Genomic DNA, 23,256 nt, shown 5'->3' on the forward strand with positions numbered 1-23,256 from the left:
CACAATAATGGTGCCCAGTGGCATTTTTGAACATGTGTCTAACAAAGCGATGACATTTTTAAGCAGTTGAAATTCTTACTGGCAAAACTGAGTAGTGGGACACACCCGATGGCATAAATGATAAAAACCCTAATAAGGCCTCCTTTGGTTTGTTGGAATTTTATATGAATTCTAGAGGATAGGATTCTTATAGGATTTTTTCCTTTAGAGCCCTTTGGTTCATAGGAATGGATTCCTATTCCTATATAGGATTAGTTCCTATCCTCCACATTTCATAGGAAAATAAAAATGAGCCTAGACTCAATGAAAAATTTTCTTTGGTGTCAACCAAATGACATCTCGTTTCCTATTCCTACTCATAGGATTTGAGATACATGTCATCTCATTTCCTACAAAATTCCTATTCCTACGATAATTCTATCCTATGAACGAAATGAAGCCTAAATATATCTTAATTAAGGCCTCTTTTGGTTCATATGATAGGATTATCATAGGAATAGGAATCTTGTAGAAAATGAGATGACATGTATCTCAAATCCTATGAGTAAGAATAGAAAACAAGATGTCATTTGGTTGACACCGAAGAAATTTTTTCATTGAGTCTAGTCTCTTTTTTATTTTCCTATAAAATGTGGAGGATAGGAACTAATGCTATGTAGGAATAGGAATCCATTCCTATGAACCAAAGAGTTCTAAAGGAAAAAAATTCTATAAGAATCCTATCGTCTAGAACTAAACCAAAGGAGGCCTAAGAGTAGTACTCAGAGAGGTGATACTCAGAGGTCGCTTTATTACCACAGTATTGGCTCGTACGAGCTCATACCAGTTTGGTCCTCTTTATGATTACTTGTATTTCGTCCTTTCTCTTCCTGTGTTTGGAGTTAGTTTGATGAGGGATACTTGAATTTTTTAAGTAATAAAGCGACCCTTATAAAAAACACACTCACAGACTCGACCACCGGCCCTCACGAATGTGACCAGCATATTTTTTTTCTTAATCAATGGAACGTGCTTTGTTCCGATTTGCCAGTCAGGTGCTGCTGTTTGAAATGCCCACGGCAGTACGCCTACTAGTTCATCGTGGTGGGGAACTTCTGATCGCCTGGGTTTAACGCTCCACCGGAGGCGACATACAAGGAGCGCCATTAGATCTTGGTCGCCCACCAACTGGTTCGCGCAGGATTGATTCTCTCCGGTGCTTTGCTGCAATGGGCCCGGTGGTTCCTTTTGACACTTCTACCAGAAACCTGAAACTGCGTGTGATAAGACTTGAACCATCTTGTTTGTTGCATCAAGAGAACAATATGCTCAGGATTAGACTTGATGGGATCTGAATATCTGTACATGTTGCATGCGTCTTTTTTTGGAGTCTGAGTACGTGTCATGTTTTGGTTTGGTACCAGCTGAGCAGTTTGGTCTCCCTCTTCTTCGAGCCTCCCTGCTAAATAGCTCGGACGACGTCTCCAAAGGTGTCAATTTCGCTGTCGGCGGCGCGACGGTGATCGACGTCGACTTCTATGAGAGGAACAAACTGGTCCCGTTCAAGCTGATAAACAATTCTCTGAACGTGCAGCTGGGCTGGTTCGAGGAGCTCAAGCCAACGATTTGCAACAAGACCGTAGGTATGCTGCATGCCCTCCAGTGTAGCCACCACAATGCTTAATCCCATTCCCTGCCAGTTACATACTGAAAAACTGCTTGATTCGTACAGCGCGTAGAGAATGTCTCAAGAAAGCCCTCTTCTTCGTTGGGGAGTTTGGAGTGAATGACTACAACTTCTTGTGGAACGCCGGGAACACCGAAGACCAAGTGAGATCCTATGTACCCAAAGTTGTGAAAAATATTGCCGTGGCCGTGGAGGTACATTACTGTGCAGCTTCATCAGTTTTAATCTCGATGTTTTTTACTACACAAAACACTTCTTTTTTTCGCCCTGTAACAACGTTAGGACGCGACACCACGCTAAACCATTGTCGTGCGTTTGCTTTGGTACCGCAGAGGCTCATCAAAGGAGGAGCAATTTACGTTGTCGTGCCAGGGAATCCCCCGAACGGGTGCTCACCCACCATGCTGACAACCCGCTCTAGCTTCAACAAGACGACGATGTACAACCACATCGATTGTCTAAGCGACATAAACCGCGTGGCTAGATACCACAACTCCATGCTCCGCACGGCGATTGGCACTCTCAGGGGCAAGTACTCGCATGCCAGGATCATCTACGCCGATTTCTACGGCCCGATCATCACGATCCTCGACAACCCCAGCCGATTCGGTAAGGACTAGAAAATTTGCAGGGATTGTATGTCCATGTTGCTGACCATTGCTTGTTGTTGTGGGGTCACTGAGCTTTCTACAAAAAAATTGATCAATCTGCAGGAGTAGCTGGCACCGACGCTCTACGGGCTTGCTGCGGAGGTGGCGGGGCGTACAACTGGAATGCCAGCGCTTTCTGCGGCATGCCGGGGGTGACTGCCTGCAAGGATCCCTCGGTGTTCTTTAACTGGGATGGTATTCACTACACGGAGGCTACATATCGCTTCATCGCCGAAGGGTGGCTCCACGGTCCTTTTGCCGACCCGCCAATACTAAGTGCTCTTCACTACTAGAGAAAAGACTTAATCTAAACCATTATAGACAACAGAAAGAGTTCATGAATATGTTAACATCATATTTTAGAAGGAATTAATGGTGGTGGTGATGAGAGTCATAGAGGATCGACAATGACGTCCTGTAGGCTCGATGCCGCCACGTGAGAGGGGGTAAGTCTAGTGTTCGAACGACAAGTAGTTCAGTTTTCTTACAGTGGATTGTTGAGAATGTCATTAATTGGAGTAACACATGTATGTGATTTCTTCGAGGAAACCATCTTGAATATAACAGTTTTTCAGACGATTTCTCGGACAAGAGATTTGTTCAAGTCGGTTGCCTTATAGAACTAGCATAGGTGCCATAATTAGTATCGGCTGAAATTTCTTCTGTCAAAAACTGACTCAAAGGACGGACTCCAAGACTAAGATTTGTAGAGCGAAGGTGGGACAATTCTCATTTGAACCTAACTCATGCCAACCACAACTACCCAGGTCGACACACCTGAAATGATCAACAACCTAGCAGCATTAAGAGAACTTTAAATGAGGCGAGATTTTGATAAAGACATCTTCCAAGAGGAGAAATCCCATTATTTCACTTATTGAATTAGCAATTACCAAACATTTTTTACACCCTTCCTTGCACATCTCGATCACTTTAGTTACACCGCAGACGGTACAATACTGGAAAAAGATTATAGAAAAAATACAACAACAGAAGTAGTAATAATTACTCAACACACGAGAGCACACATGTATCAAATATTCATGCCTCGGCGTAGAGGTGAGCTGGGAGCTTGGGCTCCACGACAGCCTCCAGCGGGAACTTGCGTGGCGTGGACAGTCCGAAGATCTCCTCCATGCTCAACTCCACGCCATCAGGGAGCCTCCACGTGAACCCGTGCAGGAGGTTCGCTAGGCTCACCTGGATCACCTTCAACCCAAGACTATACCCGGGGCACATCCTGCGTCCCGACCCGAATGGAAGCAGCTCATAATCCTGCCCCTTGACATCGAGCCTGCTGCCGAGGAACCGCTCTGGCATGAACTCCTCTGGCGCTTCCCACAACTCCGGGTCACGACCAATAGACCAGACCATGACTAGCACCCGTGTGCCGGCAGGGATGTCGTAGCCATTGATGGACGTGTCCTCGCGAGAAAGGCGGGGTACAAGCATCGGCGCTACCGGATGCAACCGCATGGTTTCTTTGACGATGGCATCCACGTAGGGAAGGCTCGGCATGTCCTTTTCGGTGACCCATCGACCTCGCCCCACCACACGGTCCAACTCCTCAGTGGCTTTGGCAAGCACCTCTGGCTTCTTCAGGAGCTCTGAGAGGGCCCATTCCACAGTCACCGCGGAGCTCTCCGTGCCGCCAGCAATGAGGTCCTACACAAGCACGTTTCAAAATGGTGTTGATCAGTGTGAAAAGTCAGAATTATTGGTAATGTGTAAATGAGTGATGCTGTACATGGTTAATTAGAATCAGTTCAACTGCTTGCACAATCTAAATGAATTGCAATGTCAGAGTCTAATTGGTATTGCCCTCTGATCTGAAAAGTTCATTTCTCTATTGTATTTGGTGGAACTTCTCTACAGTTGACACCTGGTGAGACGTGCCTATCAACAATCCCATTATTTTCCCCAGAGTTCAGATAATGGAATTATTAAAGTCTGACTCGCTTAGACCGATAGCAACGGGACATAATATGCTTGCTGTCTTTTCTGCTTAGAACATGATACTTGTTTTGTTTTCAGTGCAGGCAACCAACTACATTTGTGTACGAATCTACTAGTCTCAAAGCACATGAATTGTTGCAGGGAAGGAAAGCAATAGCAGTAGCACTCACCTGAGTGAAAGCCTTGACGCCCTCTCTGTTGAGCTTGACCTCGAGACCGGGATCGCTGGCGAACTGCAGCAGCACGTCCACCATGTCCTTCACCACGAAGCTCTCCCCCTCGCGCCGACGCCGCTCGCTGTGCTCGTCCACGACGTGCTCCAGGAACCGGTCGAACATCTTGCTCAGCTTCTTCATCCTCTTGATGTACCCCTGCAGGTCCATCCAGTCCAGCCACGGGATGGAGTCGCCGATGTTGAGCACGCCGTTGAGCAGGAACAGCTCGTCGATCATCCACTTGAACTCCTCTGGCGTCGTGATCACCGCCCCGGCCTCGTCCCTCACCTCCTTCTCCAGGTACTTCTTGCCCATCACCATGCGCGTGATCACGTTCAGGCTCACCGTGGACAGGTAGTCCTTGAGCACCACCACGCGGCCGGCGCCGGCCCCGCCGCGGTAGAGGTCGCCGAGGAGGGCGAGCACCTCCTCCCTGCGGATGTACTCGTACGACTCGAGGCGCTTGGCGCTGAAGAGCTCGGTGAGGCACATCTTGCGGGCCTGGCGCCAGTAGGCGCCGTAGGGGGACCAGGTGATGTCGCTGTAGTTGTAGGTGGTGTACCTGCCGGCGGCGGTCTTGGGGCGGTCAGTGAACACCACGTCGTGGGTCTTGAGGAAGAACTTGGCCATCTCCACGGAGGAGCCGACGACGACCGGGAAGGAGCCGAACTGGAGCTGCATGAGCGGGCCGTACTGCTTGGAGAGCGCGTGGATGGAGCGGTGCGGGAGCGTGCCGATGAGGTTGAGGTTGCCGATGATCGGCCACGGCTTGGGGCCCGGCGGGAGGTTGTACTGGCGGCGGCGGCGGCGGCGGAGGACGGCCTTGAGGAAGAGCACCGTGGCGAGCACCACGCCGAGGAAGGACGCCAGCTGAGGAAGCTCCATTGGGACCGAAGAAGCACCACGCCGGGCAGGTACGCTGATGATGATGCAAGTGATGTGGCTGAGTGATGTCTTCAAGCTTGAGCTGGGTGTTGAGCTCGTGGTGGTGCTACTCCTACTTATAGATGGCGATCGAGGTGGAAGTGGAAGAGCGCGTGCATGGTGCCAAGTGGACGTGGGAAAGCACCGGGAAATCTGAAGAAGACTTTGGAAAACTTATTTGACGAAGACCATCTCGTGTGAGACACTCAGGTCTTGTACAGTACAAGATGCTTAGAGAAATAAAACGAGCTTTTCATAAGTATTAGCGCTTATTTGCATAGGATAGACATTTAATTGAACGTCTCTCTTATAAAAATAGGCACTGATGCTTTAAAAAATCTAATTTATTTTTTAAATATTTCCCTAAGCATCTAGTATTATACAAGGCCTCAGATACATGCCCAGCATCATCTGACAAGGTGGAATCACAAGAAACGTATGTCACTAGTGTGAGTTGCCGGCTAAACATGCATGTGTTAGAGCAACTCTAGCCGAGAAAAAAAAAATCTGGTTTTCCTCTCTAACCGGCATCTGGCTAAAGCCCAAAAAAACTCAAAGGAGTAAAAACATATACTCCAAGCGGCGCGTGACCCTTAAATTTACTCCTCCTCGCGGCCGTGGAGTAAAAAAAATCCAACCTTGCATCTCCACCGGCCCTCCACCCGATCCCCGCCGCCCAACCTTACCCCGCACCCACTCCAACGCTAGCCCGCCGCCGATATGACCGGACCCCTTCACCCATGCACAGCATGGATCCGCCCCCACGAGCGTTCCCTAGGCCGCAGAGCTACTTAATTCCTCCCGCGTCGCATCTTCTTCCTTCCACGATCGTCTGTCCGGCTTCCCCGATCTCCCCCGGCCGCTGCCACAGAGGCAATGCATCGGTGTGTGGCGGCGAAATTGGGGAACGTGGGTTGTCGAGATAACCGACCGACACAACGACAAGAATATCTAGATTGGCTCCCTCCATTTCACCGAGCAGGCGGCGTGGGCCTACGATGTCATGTCTGTAGGCCTGCGCGACGCCGAAGGCCAACGGAACTTCGCTTTTGGTGAGATGTCGTGGCTGGAGCCCGTAGACCCGCAAGTGGTCTCCGCGCGGGAGAGGAGGGAGGACCAGAAGGTCTAGGAGCGCATCGCAGCGGAGGCCGCCGACGAGGAGTACATGGCAGAGCTCCGCCGCCGCTACCTAGAGCAAGTCGAGGAGGAGCACGGGTTGTACGCAGCCGGCTGATGAACGTCATCTTTCTGTCCAACGACTTTGACTCCGACTCCGACGGCGACGGTAGCGAGGGCGGCCCCGATCAACCCTATGATTGGTGGTCTTAGCCGAGCGGAGTGGAAGAGCATCGAGGAAGAAACCGATAACGACTAAGCTCAGCTGGGCAGAGTGGAAGAGCATCGATGAAGAAACCGATAGCGACCAAGCTCAGCCAAGCAGAGTGGACGAGCATCGAGGAAGAAAGCGAGTAGTAAGTTTTGGTTAGTTTAGTCTAATTTTTTTAGTTCATATTACTTTCAATGTAAATTATTCCAAATCGGCAACAAACTGCGCTTAAATAAGTTCTATGTACTTATTTGAACCCAATTTGTGTTTATGTGCACCGAATTCGTGTTTTTGTCATTCAAATTTGTTTTACTGCGCTAAATATTGAGGATCCTTTAGAAACGCCCATTTTTTAGAGGAGCACCACTAAACTTGAGTGGGTCCGGTTGTAGGTGTTCTTAGATTGGAAACTACAGGCTCAAACAAATTGACTCATGTGGCGTGCATATTTATTTATTTTTCTCTGTCTTGTATAAGAAAGGCTGTCATTATTCAGATCTACATCATTTATGTATTCTACCTATTTCTTGAGTGCAGCATGTTTCTTGCTTGATTCTATTTATCTGTCTCTATCAGTGAGCAAGCACAGCAGACAGGGAACTGTGGGGCAAAATAGAAAGATATATCTGACACCGATGGCCAAATCGGAGTGAGGCTCTGTGTACAAGGCAGGCAACAGGAGTCGGCCATGAAAACGATAGATCATGCCATCACGGTCCACACGTCCACTAGCACACGTTTTACTCAACATCTTCCCGGTCCAAGCATCCGTGCTGCACGCCCATCCTATCTCAGCGCAGATAAATTTCTCGATGCTTACCCATGGCAACAGCTCTTGGTGAAAGTTCACATTATCCAGCGCAATCGTGCTGTCCAGTCTGAATATTTTCATGGCAATTAGCAGCAAACCACGGGGACAAACCCATGGGCGTGGTGTGAGCTAGCGAAGACTAATCTTCGCGACCTGACTGACCCGGGGTCTGATTGGCAGACTCAGAGCAGGTGAAGATCGAGATCCCGACGGAACATCGCACTGACACGAGTGGTTAGCATAATACTATCACTAAGAAAATGACGCTCAATGTCGGGTTCGTAGTACGTGTGGACCTGGAAGACCTCTCCAATGGCGTCTGCGCGCAGGTCGCGGGGTGAGTTGCTCGGACGGCAGTGGGAAATACATACGCGGTGCGGTGGACCGACCGCCATGACCACGGACCGACCTCGAGCTGTCCATTTCGGGAAAGAGACCGTGCTCCCCTTTGCATTCTCCGAGTATTTTCGTTTCTGTGGAGGCAGGCTTCCAGCCGGTCATTTGTCAGGTCCCATCGTGCGAGCTTGACTTTATACCTTTTTACCAAATATAAAGTAAGTTTCCACAGGGGAAGAAGTTTCTTCATCGGATATTTTCCATGCCACGACGGAAATAGGACTTCAGACCTTCAGGTTTCCGGTTGTCACTAGATCCTGCGCACGTATCTGCGGGTCGTGGTTGCTTTAAGATTCGTGCCACATATTTTGGATTTTGGTAAATTTTGTATTGTACCATAGTACTGCTACACAATGTTTCGTTGGGTTTCTTCTTGTTTGTAAATGTATCATGATGTCTCATCATGGTACATTTGAAAACAAAAACAAAATTAATGTAACATTATACTCTATGGTACTCTAAACAAGACAAAGTTTATCAACACGAGAAAATATAGCTTGTTTCTCAAAGCAACAACAGAAAATGCAGATTTTTTTTCTCTTGACAGCCTTGAGAGGATCCCCACGGCGGATCATCTCCTGTGCGCGAGGCTGGGACAACAACTATTTTCGTGTAGGAACATGCCCTCTAGCTTCTCCCTCTAGCCCGCGATGTCGGCCGCCTCGCCTAGCCGGCTCATCGCCGCCTAGTCTAGACGTGCCGCTTGTACTATGTCTTGCTTGGTTTACATGGATAGTAGTCTCCGTATTATTTTCTGAAACACACGCGACCTCAACTACCTGGCGAAGCGTAGCGCCGTCCATTTAGTCATATGGACCGCTCACCCCTCTGTGGTCTGTTTGCAAGAAACTAAGCTCGCTGATGTTTCCCCTTACTTGGTTGCCGACTCCCTTGGGCACGAGTTCTCCAGCTTCTACCACCTTCCCGCTGATGGCATGCGTGGAGGCATCATCCTCGCATGGCGCCCCTCCGAGATCTTCCTTACCAACCCCTTCGTCGGGGCCCACTTCGTCGCGGCCTGCGCCACCATCCCAGGCTCCGACTCCCATTGGTGGATCACGGGCGTCTATGGCCCCCAGGACGAGGCGGACAAAGCCTCCCTCCTCGCTGACCTCTCCGACTTCCGCGCCACACGGATTGGCCCCTGAATCATCGGCGGCGATTTCAACATGATTGCCTCTACGGCCGACAAGAATAATGACATGCTTAACCAGCGCTCCATGCGACGTTTTCGCCGCTTCATGGCTGACACTGATATTCGCGATTTGTACCTCCATGGCAGGCGCTACACCTGGTCTAGCGAGCGCGACCCCCCCCCCCCCCCCCCGCTCGTGCGCATCGACCGCGTCCTCTGCTCACCGAGCTGGGAGGTGGCCCACCCCCACTGTCTTCTACACTGCCTATCATCCGCTGCCTCGGATCATGCGCCGTTGCTCATCGACTGTTCCTCTCCCATCCCTGGCCACAAGCATTTCCACTTTGAGAGGTTTTGGCCCAAGCTCGAGGGCTATCACCAGACGGTCGCCGCCGCCTGGCAGGAGCCGGTGCGTGATACGGACCCGTTCTGCCGCATCTTCGCCAGCCTCAAGTGCACCGCGCGTCGCCTGCAGAGCTGGAGCGCTCGGAGGATTGGCCACGTCGCGCTCCAGCTTTCCATCTCCCGTGGGCTCATCGCTCGCCTTGATGCAGCTCAAGATTTCCGGCCCCTCTCGCCGGTGGAATCCTGGCTTCGTCACCAGCTGAAGAGAACTTACCTGGGGCTCGCCTCCTTGGATCGATCCATCGCTCGCCAACGGGTCCGCCTTTCTTGGTTGTGCGCCGGAGACACCGACATCGCCTTCCTTCGCCTGCGCGCTGCCCACCGCAAACTACGGAACCGCATGCACGAGCTCCGTGTGGGCGACGACACCGTTTCCGACCCCATGGCCATGGCCGAGGCCGCCTTCTCCCACTTCTTAGGCCTGCTCGGCACGGCCGACCACCGAGAGCATACCATCGCCCTCGATGCGATCGACGACAGATTCTTCGACCTCTCCACGCTTGACCAGCCCTTCTCGGCCGACGAGATCTGGTCTGCCGTCCGCCAGCTTCCCCGCGGCAAAGCACCCGGGCCCGATGGCTTCACGGTTGAATTCCTCATCGACGCGTGGGAGATCATCTGCGACAACTTCGTCGAGGCCTTTGGCAAGCTCTATAATCTCAACGGCCACGGTTTTCACAAGTTGAATGAAGCCCTGCTCACCCTCCTTCCCAAGCATTCGGAAGCCTCGTCCCTCTCCGAGTATAGATCGGTGTCAAAACCGGCGGATCTCGGGTAGGCGGTCCCAAACTATGCGTCTAAGGCGGATGGTAACAGGAGGCAGGGGACACGATGTTTTACCCAGGTTCGGGCCCTCTTGATGGAGGTAAAACCCTACGTCCTGCTTGATTTATTCTTGATGATATGAGTATTATAAGAGTTGATCTACCACGAGATCGGAGAGGCTAAACCCTAGAAGCTAGCCTATGGTATGATTGTTTATTGTCCTACGGACTAAAACCCTCCGGTTTATATGGACACCGGAGGGGGCTAGGGTTACACAAGGTCGGTTACAAAGGAGGAGATATCCATATCCGTACTGCCTAGCTTGCCTTCCACACCAAGTAGAGTCCCATCCGAACAGAAGACGAAGTCTTCAATCTTGTATCTTCATAGTCTAACAGTCCGGCTGTCCGGAGACCCCCTAATCCAGGACTCCCTCAGTAGCCCCTGAACCAGGCTTCAATGACGATGAGTCCGGCGCGCAGTATTGTCTTCGGCATTGCAAGGCGGGTTCCTGCTCCGAATACATCACGGAAGAATTTGAATACAAGGATAGTGTCCGACCCTGCAAAATAAGTTTCACATACCACCATAGAGAGAATAATATTTCCACAAATATAATCTGCTGACACGTTTTGACAACATGACATTATGCCATGGCCCGGTAATTATTCGAACCGTTTCCTTTAACTAGCCCCACACATAACGCGAGGCAGTTTCTTGACACGTCTTGTCAAAGCAGAGATCGTGTTCCCCTTATTACGGGATTCTCATCAATACGGGCATGGGTAACCCAACCGCGTCATCGATTACGGCGCTTGGGGGATAAGCGAGTTTTACCAGGCTAGTGGGGGCGCATAGTTTCGGCCGCCCTTATAAAGGGACAAGGTTTAACCTTTTTCTACCCACGCCTTCTTCCTCCTTGCTCATCCACTCTTGCGCACTCGAGCTCCAATGCCCAAGCCCACATCCTTCCCCTCAACCTTCTCCAATCATGTCCGGAGCGGGAGGCAAATGGATGGCTTCCTCCGTTACGGAGGGACACATCAAGAAGCTGCGCGGAGCCGGATACTTGGCCGCGAATATAGCGCATCAGCTGCCTGCTGCGGGCAGATCGTTCCTACCTCTGAACCTCATGAGAGGGTAGTTTTCCTCCACCACTTCCTCCGCGGACTGGGGTTTCCCCTCCATCCATTCGTCCGCGGTCTCATGTTCTACTACGGGCTGGACTTTCATGATCTGGCCCCGAACTTCGTCCTCAACATTTCGGCGTTCATCGTCGTGTGTGAGGCTTTCCTCCGCATCCGGCCCCACCTCGGCCTATGGTTAAAGACCTTCAATATCAAGCCGAAGGTGGTGGGCGGCCAACAAGCAGAATGCGGCGGAGCCATGGTGGGCAAGATGCCCGACGTTATATGGCTTGAAGGCTCCTTCGTGGAGACCATAAAGGGGTGGCAATAGTCGTGGTTCTACATCACCGAGCCGCGCGACACCAAATGGGTGGCTGCCCCTAAGTTTCGATCTGGATTCCCCACACGGCTCACTTCCTGGAAAGAGAAGGGCTTGTCGTGGGGTTCATCGGTGGAGCTGGACGGACTCCAGAAATGTATCCTGAACATGGCAAGCAAGAAGCTCAAGCTTGTCAACATAGTCCAGGTCATGCTCGTCCGCCGGATCCTCCCGTGCCAACAACGGGACTTCAACTTGTGGGAGTTCGACCCGGCCCAGCACCAGACTCTGAGCGAGCTCTTCGACATGACACATAAGGACGTCTGGAAGGTGCTGTTCAAGGGCGCAGAGGTCTCTCCCTCTCTCACCGAGGACCGCGGGTTAAGCGTGAAGCGCCGAGCGCATTCGGTGAGTTCCATACATCTGGTAGGATATCTATTTCCCCTAGCTTAACCATGTGCAGGGTCTGAGCTCCATGCCTTTGACAGGACTGGGTGGAGACGTCGGGGCAGATTAACTGTCCGGCCCCTTTGCCCGAAGACACTGCGGACGCTCTCCTGACGGAGATGCTGACTCCGGCTCCTTACAAGGTGCCGGAGAAGACCAAGAAGGCCAAGGGAACCCGAAAGAGTTCCCGACGCCAGGTGTTATCAGACTCATCGTCCGATAACTCCGCGGCGCACTCCTCCCCCGAAGACGAGGAGGAAGAAGATGCTCCCCCTTCAGTCGGGGGAGACAAGAAAAGGAAGGCCGCCCCCACTGGGGGGGCGGAGGGTCCAAGAAGGGAAGGACTCTCCTTCCGGACTACTCCACCACCGCCGCCGAAGGCGAGGACGAGTGGCTGCTCAGGGCCAAGCCCTTGGCGAAATCATAAGTATTCGGATACCAGAGTAACTCATAGCATACCTTTGTCGCACTGCTTCTCCTAACACCGAATTATGATTATGCAGACCGCCCTGAACCCGTATCGATGTATCCTCGTCGGACGGCTCCCTGGGCTCGTCGGATATGGATAGTGATCCACTTCCGACCGCCACCTCTCCTTGCCCTACGGACAACACCGAGGTGTTGTCTCAAGAGGCACCGGGTCGAAGGGAGACAGTCCCGGAGGCGCCTCAATGCGACCTTCCGGACTCCGGGAGCAGAGGGAGCAAGGCTCCCGAGGGCTCTGAGTTTGGCCCTCAGCCGAACTCCGCGCCGGAACCTCCAGTGGTTCCGGACTCGGGCGGGCGGCCTCCTTCCAAGAGGGGCAAGACGCCTGTGCCGGTGACCTCTGTCCATCCAGAGGCACCGGACAATCTGCTGGGAGCGCTTCGCAGTGCTTCCATCGATGAAGAGCACCGCACTATTATGAGTGCGGTGGTCCAGAAGGTTCAGTCCGCCAAGAGCGGACTGACTGAAGCCTGTGCCAGCCTTCTAACAGGCTTTGAGGTAAGTTTTTGAAATATAGAAAAAATATTACCGCATAGACAGTAGCCCCCCATGCTTTGTTCGGTGTTCACAAAGAAAAGCCGAAAAGAGGATCAAACAATATCGCAGGAGTCTAATATAAGTATGTCTATATGCGTATGCAGGCTTCGCTGCTGGTCTCTGCCGCACTGACTGCGGAGGTCGCCGCACTGAAGCAGGACCTCAAAGGGTCCAAGGAAGAGCTCGGCCTTGCCAAGAGGCGGCTCAAGGAGAACAAAGGTAAGTAATACATGGTCTATTGATATAAAAAGAATGCGATTGCAAAATGACAGGATTATCGTAAATTTGCCAGGGGCCACGACCGAGGTGGCGACCCTAAAGCAAGCGCTATCCGAGGCCGAAGACAAAGCGGCCAAGGAGCGCACCGAGTGGGGAAGGCATGAGGCACGTGTGGGCGAGGTGCAGCAAGAGCTCCATGCTCTTGTGACGAGGCACGAGGCGCTGGAGCTTGACTTGAAGACGCGAGAGTCCGAGCTTGACACGGCCCTTGAGAGTGCAAAGAGTGTCAAGGCCGAAGCCCAAAAGGCCCTCCAGGAGATTGATGCGATGAAGAAGATAGCGGCGGGTAAGGCATTCTATATGTAAAGCAAGCATGTGAAAGTAAATTATTTGATACTTACCCGAATCCGGAGCTCTCCAGGAGCATTCGCAGATTTTACCCGCAGCGTGTCGGATGCCGCGAAATTTTACTGGGCCGAGGAGGGAAGCTCAACAGAGAAGTTGTTCTGGGCCCAGTATAATGGGACCGAACACCCAGTGCCTATGAGCGACCGGCTAAAACAGCTGGTCGAGCTACACAAGGCGGCCGAACAGGCCATGAAGGGCTTGATAGTCCGGATGTGGCCTGGCGACGCCCTTCCCAATAGCTACTTCGGCCTGGTGAGGTGGCTTGTGGATGCCTGCCCACGGCTGGAAGTTATCAAGCGATCCGTCTGCATCAAAGGTGCACGCCGGGTTTTCGCCCGCGTGAAGGTGCAATGGGCCAAGCTGGACGCCGTGAAGCTAATCAAGGAAGGGCCGCCGGAGGGCAAGGAGCATCGCCACCCCGAGATGTACTATGAGGGTGTCCTGAAGGGTGCCCGTCTCGTAGCAGACGAGTGTACGAAAGATATAATATTTGAGTAAACTTGCTCGTGTAATCCTGTATTCATGAAAACTTGTTCATATACGCTATGCAACGCTTGTTTGAATTTAAAATATTACCTTATGTTCGGCTGTTTATCAAATCTGAGAGATGGCTAGTCGTCGGCTTCTGCCCCCATGCCACAAGTGCTCGGGTGTTCGGGATAAACCTGAGCACTCTTGTTCCCATTTTTGGGTCCTTCGAGGGAGGTGCTCAGCACAACGAACAAGATAATCGGACTATAATGCGCTATCACTCTCACTTAGCCATAGAATTCTATAATTTTAAATTTCGGCGAAGCCCCTAGTGTTTAGAAGGCCGAATTCGGGGCACGATACACGCCTTAAGCCGGACAGGGCTGGCTCCTCGCTCTAAGCGGCATAAGTCTTTAGGGACTCGAAACCTCTCGAATAGCGACCAGTCTCTCGCGTTATCATGACAGTCAGTTTTAGCTTTCTCTACTGAGGTGCTTAGCCCAGCAGAACCGGGGCACAATTGCAGTAGTTCTCCCAGTGCTACTTTAGCCGATATAGCGGAACGTAAGGTATCAAAACATGGGAGCCGGGCAAACCCAACTATTGACCCAAGACATGATTCGGAGCTGATGCATATAATGCTATAAGTTCGGGGTGCCGCACTGTCGAAAGTGTTCGGACTTCTCACGCCGTATTGTGGGGTATGCTTAAGCCCCTAGCGTATTGGTCGTAGCAGAGTATACGGGTGCTGGATGTCATGAATGAACATATATATATATATATATATATATATATATATATATATATATATATATATATATATATGACTCCTCTTCCGTATTCTTGGGAGTACGTACTCCCATCCTCAATATACCTCATATATGCATTAATTATACCTCTTTATTATTTTCAATATACTTTATTAAATATTCTAAGATACCCCAATATGAGTTTAGTTCAAAAAATATCATCTGCGACGTACTTTTTGTAATATACCTTTTCACATACAAACACATCAGTATATACGTAAATATTTAAAAACTACATACACTCACATGAATTTTTTCATGAAACTCATTTTGGGGTATCTAATAATTACTAATGAAGTATATTAAAAATAATAAAAAGGTATAAAAGTTTCATCTATGTGGTATATGAGGAGCGGGAGTACGTACTCCCAGAGCACAACCATTTCCCTATATATATATATATATATATATATATATATATATATATATATATATATATATACGGTAGCGCTATAGTAGCCTGAGCGTAAAGTGGCTAATCATGCGCTCCGGCTGCACGCACCGCTCCCCCGCCTCCATAAATAATCCATCCACCGTAAAAAGGGTTGAAACCATCGTAACAGCCTTAAAGAGATTACCTTTGGCTGCACGAACCACTCCCACACCCCGGCAAATAAGCCAACAAGATTTGTTTTGTTTGCACGCTCGTAACCCTTTGCTAAACATGGTAAAAAACAGAGAAGGATTACCTCCCACATGTCCCAGAATCAAGGTCGTGCTCTCCCTGTGTAGTTAGAAACACATAGTAACATACACACATTGATAGTAATCTACTCTCTGTTGTATAGTAGTAAATTATAAATGCCTTTTACTATCCCGTACTACATTTTTGAATGGTGAATTACTACTTTTAGGACAAGCCTTTACCACCAGTAGCAATACATTACTACCAGCATGTGATGCATCTCAATCGGTCATAGAATATGGTCAATAGTAAAATAAATTAAGGGATTACGATCTGCATGCAAAATCACTCCTACATGCCCCACCCTTTTTACTGGAAAATTATACCATTTATCATTGATCTTTTATAGGCGTTAGTCGTAACTAGCGGGATGCTTTTGACTAGATTTAGTAGCACTTTTACGAAGGTGGGAAGAGCGTAGATTTGGCTAGGTAGTTGGCCGCTTACTCTCTGGCCAGCGCGTAGGATAAGAACGTTTACGCTCAGGCTTACTTTAGCGACCCTATATATATATATATATATATATATATATATATATATATATATATATATATATATAGGTAAAACTGTGTCTACCATAGCTTGCCTCAGAACTAGTTAAGTTTCTCTAAACTTCTAACGGTTCAAAAGTTATCAAAAAATATGAAATAAATATGGGAGCATCTCTCTAATGTGATAAGATGATCCAACGGGGGGATTGTCAAAATATTCATCTATGTGTCCTCGATAAAAATAATAAGCATTTCAGCTCACTGCGACATAAATATATACTGAACTATTTGTTTTTTTGTCCAGGACACATACAGTCGTATTTTTTTAATCCCTCCGTTGGATCATGTTATATTATAGGTGTGTTGGTTCAGTATTTTTTTCAGAATTTTTGAAAACTTTTGCATCGTTGAAACACTTAACTAGTTCTGTGGCAAGCACTTGTAGAAAATCCCGCTAGTTACGAATGCAATAATAGTCTTAATGCTATGTCCCCTCCAAGGGCAAGCTGAGTAATAGTATTAAAGTAAATATGTCACTCGTTATCGTAATCCACCTGGGAATTCCGTGGTGTGACATAGCTTTCTGCCTCCTTGGTTGCTGCATCATGTGTTCGGCAGTCATGCTGCCGGACAGGGTTTCGAGAGATTAAGATCCTGAAAAAGAAAAATAACAAAGCAGGAAGCCCCTAGTGCGGTTTAAGCCGCGTCTTGGAGCGTGCCGTAATCGTGCCCCCTCCCTACGTGTGCCCATGATATTTTTAATGCATAATTATGTACGTGTGGCACGAGTTTCATCGTTTGGCTTGGACCGGGGTGGGGGCCGCATTGCTATGCGAGCTCGGAACGTGCTAGGCGGTCCTGTTGCCGATTACTTCGGGCGCGCTTGAAGGTGTTCGGGTCCTTAAACGCCGAACTAGTGGATTGCCTTAAGAGGCTGCTTTGCGCTTCCGCTGCGAGGGCCGCAGTGTGCTCCTCCATTCGGAGAGAGCGCTCTATGTTTCCATTAACTGTAATGACCCCCTGAGGTCCTGGCATCTTGAGCTTGAGGTATGCATAATGCGGTACCGCATTGAATCTCGCGAATGCGGTTCGCCCGAGCAGTGCATGATAACCACTGCGGAACGGGACTATATCAAAGATTAACTCTTCGCTTCGGAAGTTATCCGGGGATCCGAAGACCACTTCCAGTGTGACTGAGCCTGTGCAATGGGCCTCTACACCTGGTATGACGCCTTTAAAGGTCGTTTTTGTGGGTTTGATCCTTGAGGGGTCTATACCCATTTTGCGCACCGTGTCCTGGTAAAGCAGGTTCAGGCTGCTGCTGCCATCCATAAGGACTCGAGTGAGGTGAAATCCGTCAATAATTGGGTCTAAGACCAGTACGGCGAATCCGCCATGGCGGATACCAGTGGGGTGGTCCCTGCGATCGAAGGTGATCGGACAGGAGGACCATGGGTTGAACTTTGGGGCGACTGGCTCCAACGCATATACGTCCTTGAGCGCACGCTTCCGCTCCCTCTTGGGGATGTGGGTTGCGTATATCATGTTCACCGTCCGCACTTGTGGGGGGAACCTCTTATGTCTTCCGGTATTCGGCTGCCGGGGCTCTTCCTCGTCATCGCTATGTGGCCCCTTATCTTTGTTTTCGGCAATTAACTTGCCGGCCTGCTTGAACACCCAACAATCCCTATTGGTGTGGTTGGCTGGCTTGTCGGGGGTGCCTTGTATTTGACACGAGCGATCGAGTATACGGTCCAAACTGGACGGGCCCGGAGTGCTTCTTTTGAATGGTTTTTCCGCTAACCGGGTTTAGAGCCTTTGAATCCGGCATTGACTGTCGTATCCTCAGTATTGTCGCTGTTAATGCGGCGCTTATGTTTGTTGCGACGTGACCTGCTACTGCCGTCCTTGGTATCCGAAGTACCATGGTTCTTTGTTATGTTGTTACTGCGAGCCAGCCAGTTGTCTTCTCCCGCACAAAAGCGGGTCATGAGTGTCGTGAGGGCTGCCATAGATTTCGGTTTTTCCTGACCAAGCTGCCGGGCTAGCCACTCGTCGCGGATGTTGTGCTTGAAAGCTGCTAGAGCCTCTGCATCCGGACAGTCGACGATTTGATTTTTCTGTGTTAGGAACCGTGTCCAGAATTGCCTGGCCGATTCCTCTGGCTGCTGAATTATGTGGCTCAAGTCATCGGCATCTGGTGGTCGCACATAAATGCCCTGAAAGTTGTCAAGGAATGCGGCTTCCAGATCCTCCCAACAGCCAATGGACTCTGCTGGCAAGCTATTGAGCCAATGCCGAGCTGGTCCTTTGAGTTTGAGTGGGAGGTATTTAATGGCGTGTAGATCATCACCGCGTGCCATGTGGATATGCAGGAGGAAATCCTCGATCCATACCGCGGGATCTGTTGTGCCGTCGTATGATTCTATATTTACGGGTTTGAAACCCTCTGGGATTTGATGATCCATTACTTCGTCTGTGAAGCATAAGGGGTGTGTGGCGCCTCTGTACTGGGCTATATCGTGACGCAGATCCAATGAGTCTTGCCCGCTGTGCTCGGCCCGGCCGGATTTACTTTTGTTGTATCCGGCGTGACGATTATCGTCTCGCGTAGTGGCACGCCCTCGTGATCCGTAGATCAATCTTGCATGTTTTGCTTTGTCCTCCAATACGTCTCGCAGGTCTGGCGTATTTCCCCATGCCTTTTTATTTGAATGGCGTCGGGGTGCAGGCTGAGCTTTTGGCTGGAATGCCTCTCTGTCGCGGCCACGGGTGGCCGATCAGCCGCATCATACGCTTCTTCCTCCAGTCGGGGTAGCAACCTGCATTTTGGGTAACTCTTGGAGGAGCGTTCGAGTTTATATTCCTCGGCCGCCAGGACTTCAATCCATCTGTCAGCTAGCAGATCTTGATCAGCTTGAAGCTGCTGCTGCTTTTTCTTAAGGCTATTTGCCATGGCTATAAACCGGCGCTTGAAGCGCTCTTGTTTGACGGGATCCTCTGGCACGGCGAATTCGTCATCGTCGAGGCTTGCCTCGTCTTTGGAGGGAGGCATGTAATTATCATCCTCCTCCTTTTCATCGGCCGCTCTCTCAGGAGGGTTGGCTTCTCCCTCCTCCTGCCCTAAATCATGCTGGGGGGATTGTTGTCATCTTCGGCACTGTCCGGAGTTCTATTATCTCCTGTGCCGGTATCATCACTTTTGCTTTGGCGGGACTTAGAGCGGCGCTGCTGACGTTGGCGCTTGGGTTGCTTCTTGGAGGGGTCATCCTCCATTGTCTCGTCACCATTGCCTTCTTTGGGTGTGTCCACCATGTATATATCGTATGATGAGGTGGCTGTCCAGTGCCCTGTGGGCAGTGGTTCCTCTTTGTCTCCCGCATCGTCGTCCATACCGTCGATGTCTTCGGAGTCGAAGTCGAGCATGTCGGTTAAGTCGTCGACAGTGGCTACTAAGTGGGTGGTGGGTGGGCGGTGAATTTCTTCGTCATTCGCATCCCAATCCTGCCGGACATAGTTTGGCCAGGATCCTCCTGACAAGGAGAGAGACCTTAATGAGTTCAGTATGTCGCCAAAGGGCGAGTGCTGAAAAATATCCACGGAGGTAAACTCCATGATTGGCGCCCAATCGGATTCGATAGGAACGGGCGCAGGCGGTTCGGAGTCCGTGGCCGGAGAAGGATCTGGCAGTTTGACAACACGGCTCTCTGATACGTCTCCAACGTATTTATAATTTTTGATTGCTCCATGCTATATTATCTACTGTTTTGGGCAATATTGGGCTTTATTTTCCACTTTTATATTATTTTTGGGACTAACCTATTAACCGGAGGCCCAGCCCAGATTTGCTGCTTTATGCCTATTTCAGTGTTTTGAAGAAAAGGAATATCAAACGGAGTCGAAACAGAACAGAATCAACTAGAGAAGTTATTTTTGGAACGAAAGCCACCTGATGAACTTGGACCCCACGTCAAGGAAGGAAGGAGGAGCTCACAAGGGTAGGGGGCGTGCCCCCCGCCTCGTGGGGCCCTCGTGGCTCCCCTGACGTGCTTCTTCTGCCTATACAACTCCATATACCCTAAAACTTCCAGAATAGAGAATAGATCGGGAGTTCCGCCGCCAGAAGCCTCCGTAGCCACCGAAAACCAATCTAGACCCGTTCCGGCACCCTGCCGGAGGGGGCAATCCTTCTTCGGTGGCCATCTTCATCATCCCGGTGCTCTCCATGACGAGGAGGGAGTAGTTCTCCCTCGGGTCTGAGGGTATGTACCAGTAGCTATGTGTTTGATCTCTCTCTCTCTCGTGTTCTTGAGGTGATACAATCTTGATGTATCGCGAGCTTTGCTATTATATTTGGATCCTATGATGTTTCTTCCCCCCTCTTCTCTCTTGTAATGAATTGAGTTTCCTTTGGAGTAATCTTATCGGATTGAGTCTTTACAGATTTGAGAACACTTGATGTATGTCTTGCCATGGATATCTGTGGTGACAATGGGATACCACATGCCACTTGATGTATGTTTTGGTGACCAACTTGCGGGTTCCGCCCATGAACCTATGCATAGGGGTTGGCACATGTTTTCGTCGTGATTCTCCGGTAGAAACTTTGGGGCACTCTTTGAGGTCCTTTGTGTTGGTTGAATAGATGAATCTGAGATTGTGTGATGCATATCATATAATCATACCCACGGATACTTGAGGTGACATTGGAGTATCTAGGTGACATTAGGGTTTTGATTGATTTGTGTCTTAAGGTGTTATTCTAGTACGAACTCTAGGGCTGTTTGTGACACTTATAGGAATAGCCCAACTGATTGATTGGAAAGAATAACTTTGAGGTGGTTTCGTACCCTACCATAATCTCTTCGTTTGTTCTCCGCTATTAGTGATTTTGGAGTGACTCTTTGTTGCATGTTGAGGGATAGTTTTATGATCCAATTATGTTAGTATTGTTGAGGGAACTTACACTAGCGAAAGTATGAACCCTAGGCCTTGTTTCCTATCATTGCAATACCGTTTACGCTCACTTTTATCATTAGTTACCTTGCTGTTTTTATAATTTCAGATTACAAATACCTTTATCTACCATCCATATACCACTTGTATCACCATCTCTTCGCCGAACTAGTGCACCTATACAATTTACCATTGTATTGGGTGTGTTGGGGACACAAGAGACTCTTTGTTATTTGGTTGCAGGGTTGCTTGAGAGAGACCATCTTCATCCTATGCCTCCTACGGATTGATAAACCTTAGGTCATCCACATGAGGGAAATTTGCTACTGTCCTACAAACCTGTGCACTTGGAGGCCCAACAACGTCTACAAGAAGAAGGTTGTGTAGTAGACATCAAGCTCTTTTCTGGCGCCGTTACCGGGGAGGTGAGTGCTTGAAGGTATATCTTTAGATCTTGCAATCGAGTCTTTTAGTTTCTTGTTTTATCACTAGTTTAGTTTATAAAAGAAAACTATAAAAAATGGAATTGAGTTTGTCTCATACGCTTCACCTTTTTAATATCTTTCGTGAGTATGATGGAAAGGATAATTGTGCTCAAGTACTAGAAGAAGAAATCTATAAAATGTTTGGCACTAAATATTTGAATGATGAGCATGATTACAATGTTGTTAGTATGAATTCCTTGAATATCCATGATGCTAATGATATGCAAAGCCACAAGCTTGGGGAAGCTATGTTTGACGAAGATGATATTTTTTGTCCCCCAAGTTTTGATGAGAAAATTTATTATGATGAAAGCATGCCTCCTATCTATGATGATTATTGTGATGACACGTATGCTTTAAAGAATAATGATAACCATGAAACTTGTCATCTTGATCTTAATTTTCAATCACATGATAGTTATTTTGTTGAGTTTGCTCCCACTATCATTCATGAGAAGAATTTTGCTTATGTGGAGAGTAGTAAATTTCATATGCTTGTAGATCATGAAAAGAATGCTTTAGGTGCTGGTTATATTGTTGAATTCATTCATGATGCTACTGAAAATTATTATGAGGGAGGAACATATCCTTGTAGGAATTGCAATAATATCAAGCTTCCTCTCTATGTGCTTAAAGTTTTGAAGTTATGCTTGCTTTACCTTCCTATGCAATTTAATTCTTGTTCTCATAAGTTGTTTGCTCACAAAATCCCTATGTATAGGAAGTGGGTTAGACTTAAATGTGCTAGTCATATTCTTCATGATGTTCTATTTATGTTTCAATTCTTATCCTTTATGTGAGCATCATTGAAATCATCATGCCTAGCTAGGGGCGTTAAACGATTGCGCTTGTTGGGAGGCAACCCAATTTTTTTGTTCCTTGCTTTTTGTTCCTGTTTAGTAATAAATAAGTCATCTAGCCTCTGTTTAGATGTGTTTTTATGCTTTTAATTAGTGTTTGTGCCAAGTAGAACCTTTGGGAAGACTTGGGGAAAGTCTTGTTGATCATGCTGTCAAAAACAGAAACTTTAGCGCTCACGGGAATTGCTGCAATTTTTATTTGGAGAGTGCTATTTAGTTAATTATTTTTGAAGATGATTAATAGATAAATTCCTCAGGTCCAGCAATTTATTTGAGAATTTTATGAGTTCCAGAAGTATACTTTTGATCCAGATTAATACAGACTGTTCTGTTTCTGACAGATTCTGTTTTTCGTGGGTTGTTTGCTTATTTTGATGAATCTATGGCTAGTAAAATAGTTTATAACCCATAGAGAAGTTGCAATAAAGTAGGTTTAACACCAATATAAATAAATAATGAGTTCATTACAGTACCTTGAAGTGGTGATTTATTTTCTTATACTAACGGAGCTTACGAGTTTTCTGTTAAGTTTTGTGTTGTGAAGTTTTCAAGTTTTGGGTAAGGATTCGATGGATTATGGAATAAGGAGTGGCAAGAGCCTAAGCTTGGGGATTCTCAAGTCACCCCAAGGTAATATTCAAGGATAGCCAAGAGCCTAAGCTTGGGGATGCCCCGGCAGGCATCCCCTCTTTCGTCTTCGTTCATC

At 48.7% G+C, this 23,256-nt stretch overlaps 2 protein-coding genes across 2 annotated transcripts; one reads left to right on the plus strand and one right to left on the minus strand.

Annotated features, from left to right (window-relative positions):
• The first annotated feature begins 705 nt into the window (after window positions 1–705).
• On the plus strand, window positions 706–2,609 carry LOC125556095 (GDSL esterase/lipase At5g45910-like). The gene is made up of 4 exons (XM_048718891.2): window positions 706–1,622; window positions 1,712–1,860; window positions 1,999–2,275; window positions 2,380–2,609. The coding sequence occupies exons 1-4, from the start codon at window positions 1,352–1,354 to the stop codon at window positions 2,607–2,609; spliced, it is 927 nt and encodes a 308-aa protein (XP_048574848.1). The 5' UTR covers window positions 706–1,351.
• A 550-nt stretch (window positions 2,610–3,159) lies between these two features.
• Window positions 3,160–5,476, minus strand: LOC125509327 (trimethyltridecatetraene synthase). The gene is made up of 2 exons (XM_048674284.2): window positions 4,443–5,476; window positions 3,160–3,981 (listed from the first exon to the last, which is right to left on the minus strand). The coding sequence occupies exons 1-2, from the start codon at window positions 5,370–5,372 to the stop codon at window positions 3,358–3,360; spliced, it is 1,554 nt and encodes a 517-aa protein (XP_048530241.2). The 5' UTR covers window positions 5,373–5,476; the 3' UTR covers window positions 3,160–3,357.
• Between the last annotated feature and the right edge of the window lie 17,780 nt (window positions 5,477–23,256).

The sequence above is a fragment of the Triticum urartu genome, chromosome 5A (genome assembly GCF_056163025.1).
Source record: "Triticum urartu cultivar PI428250 chromosome 5A, HENAU_Tu73, whole genome shotgun sequence".
Lineage (NCBI taxonomy): Eukaryota > Viridiplantae > Streptophyta > Magnoliopsida > Poales > Poaceae > Triticum > Triticum urartu.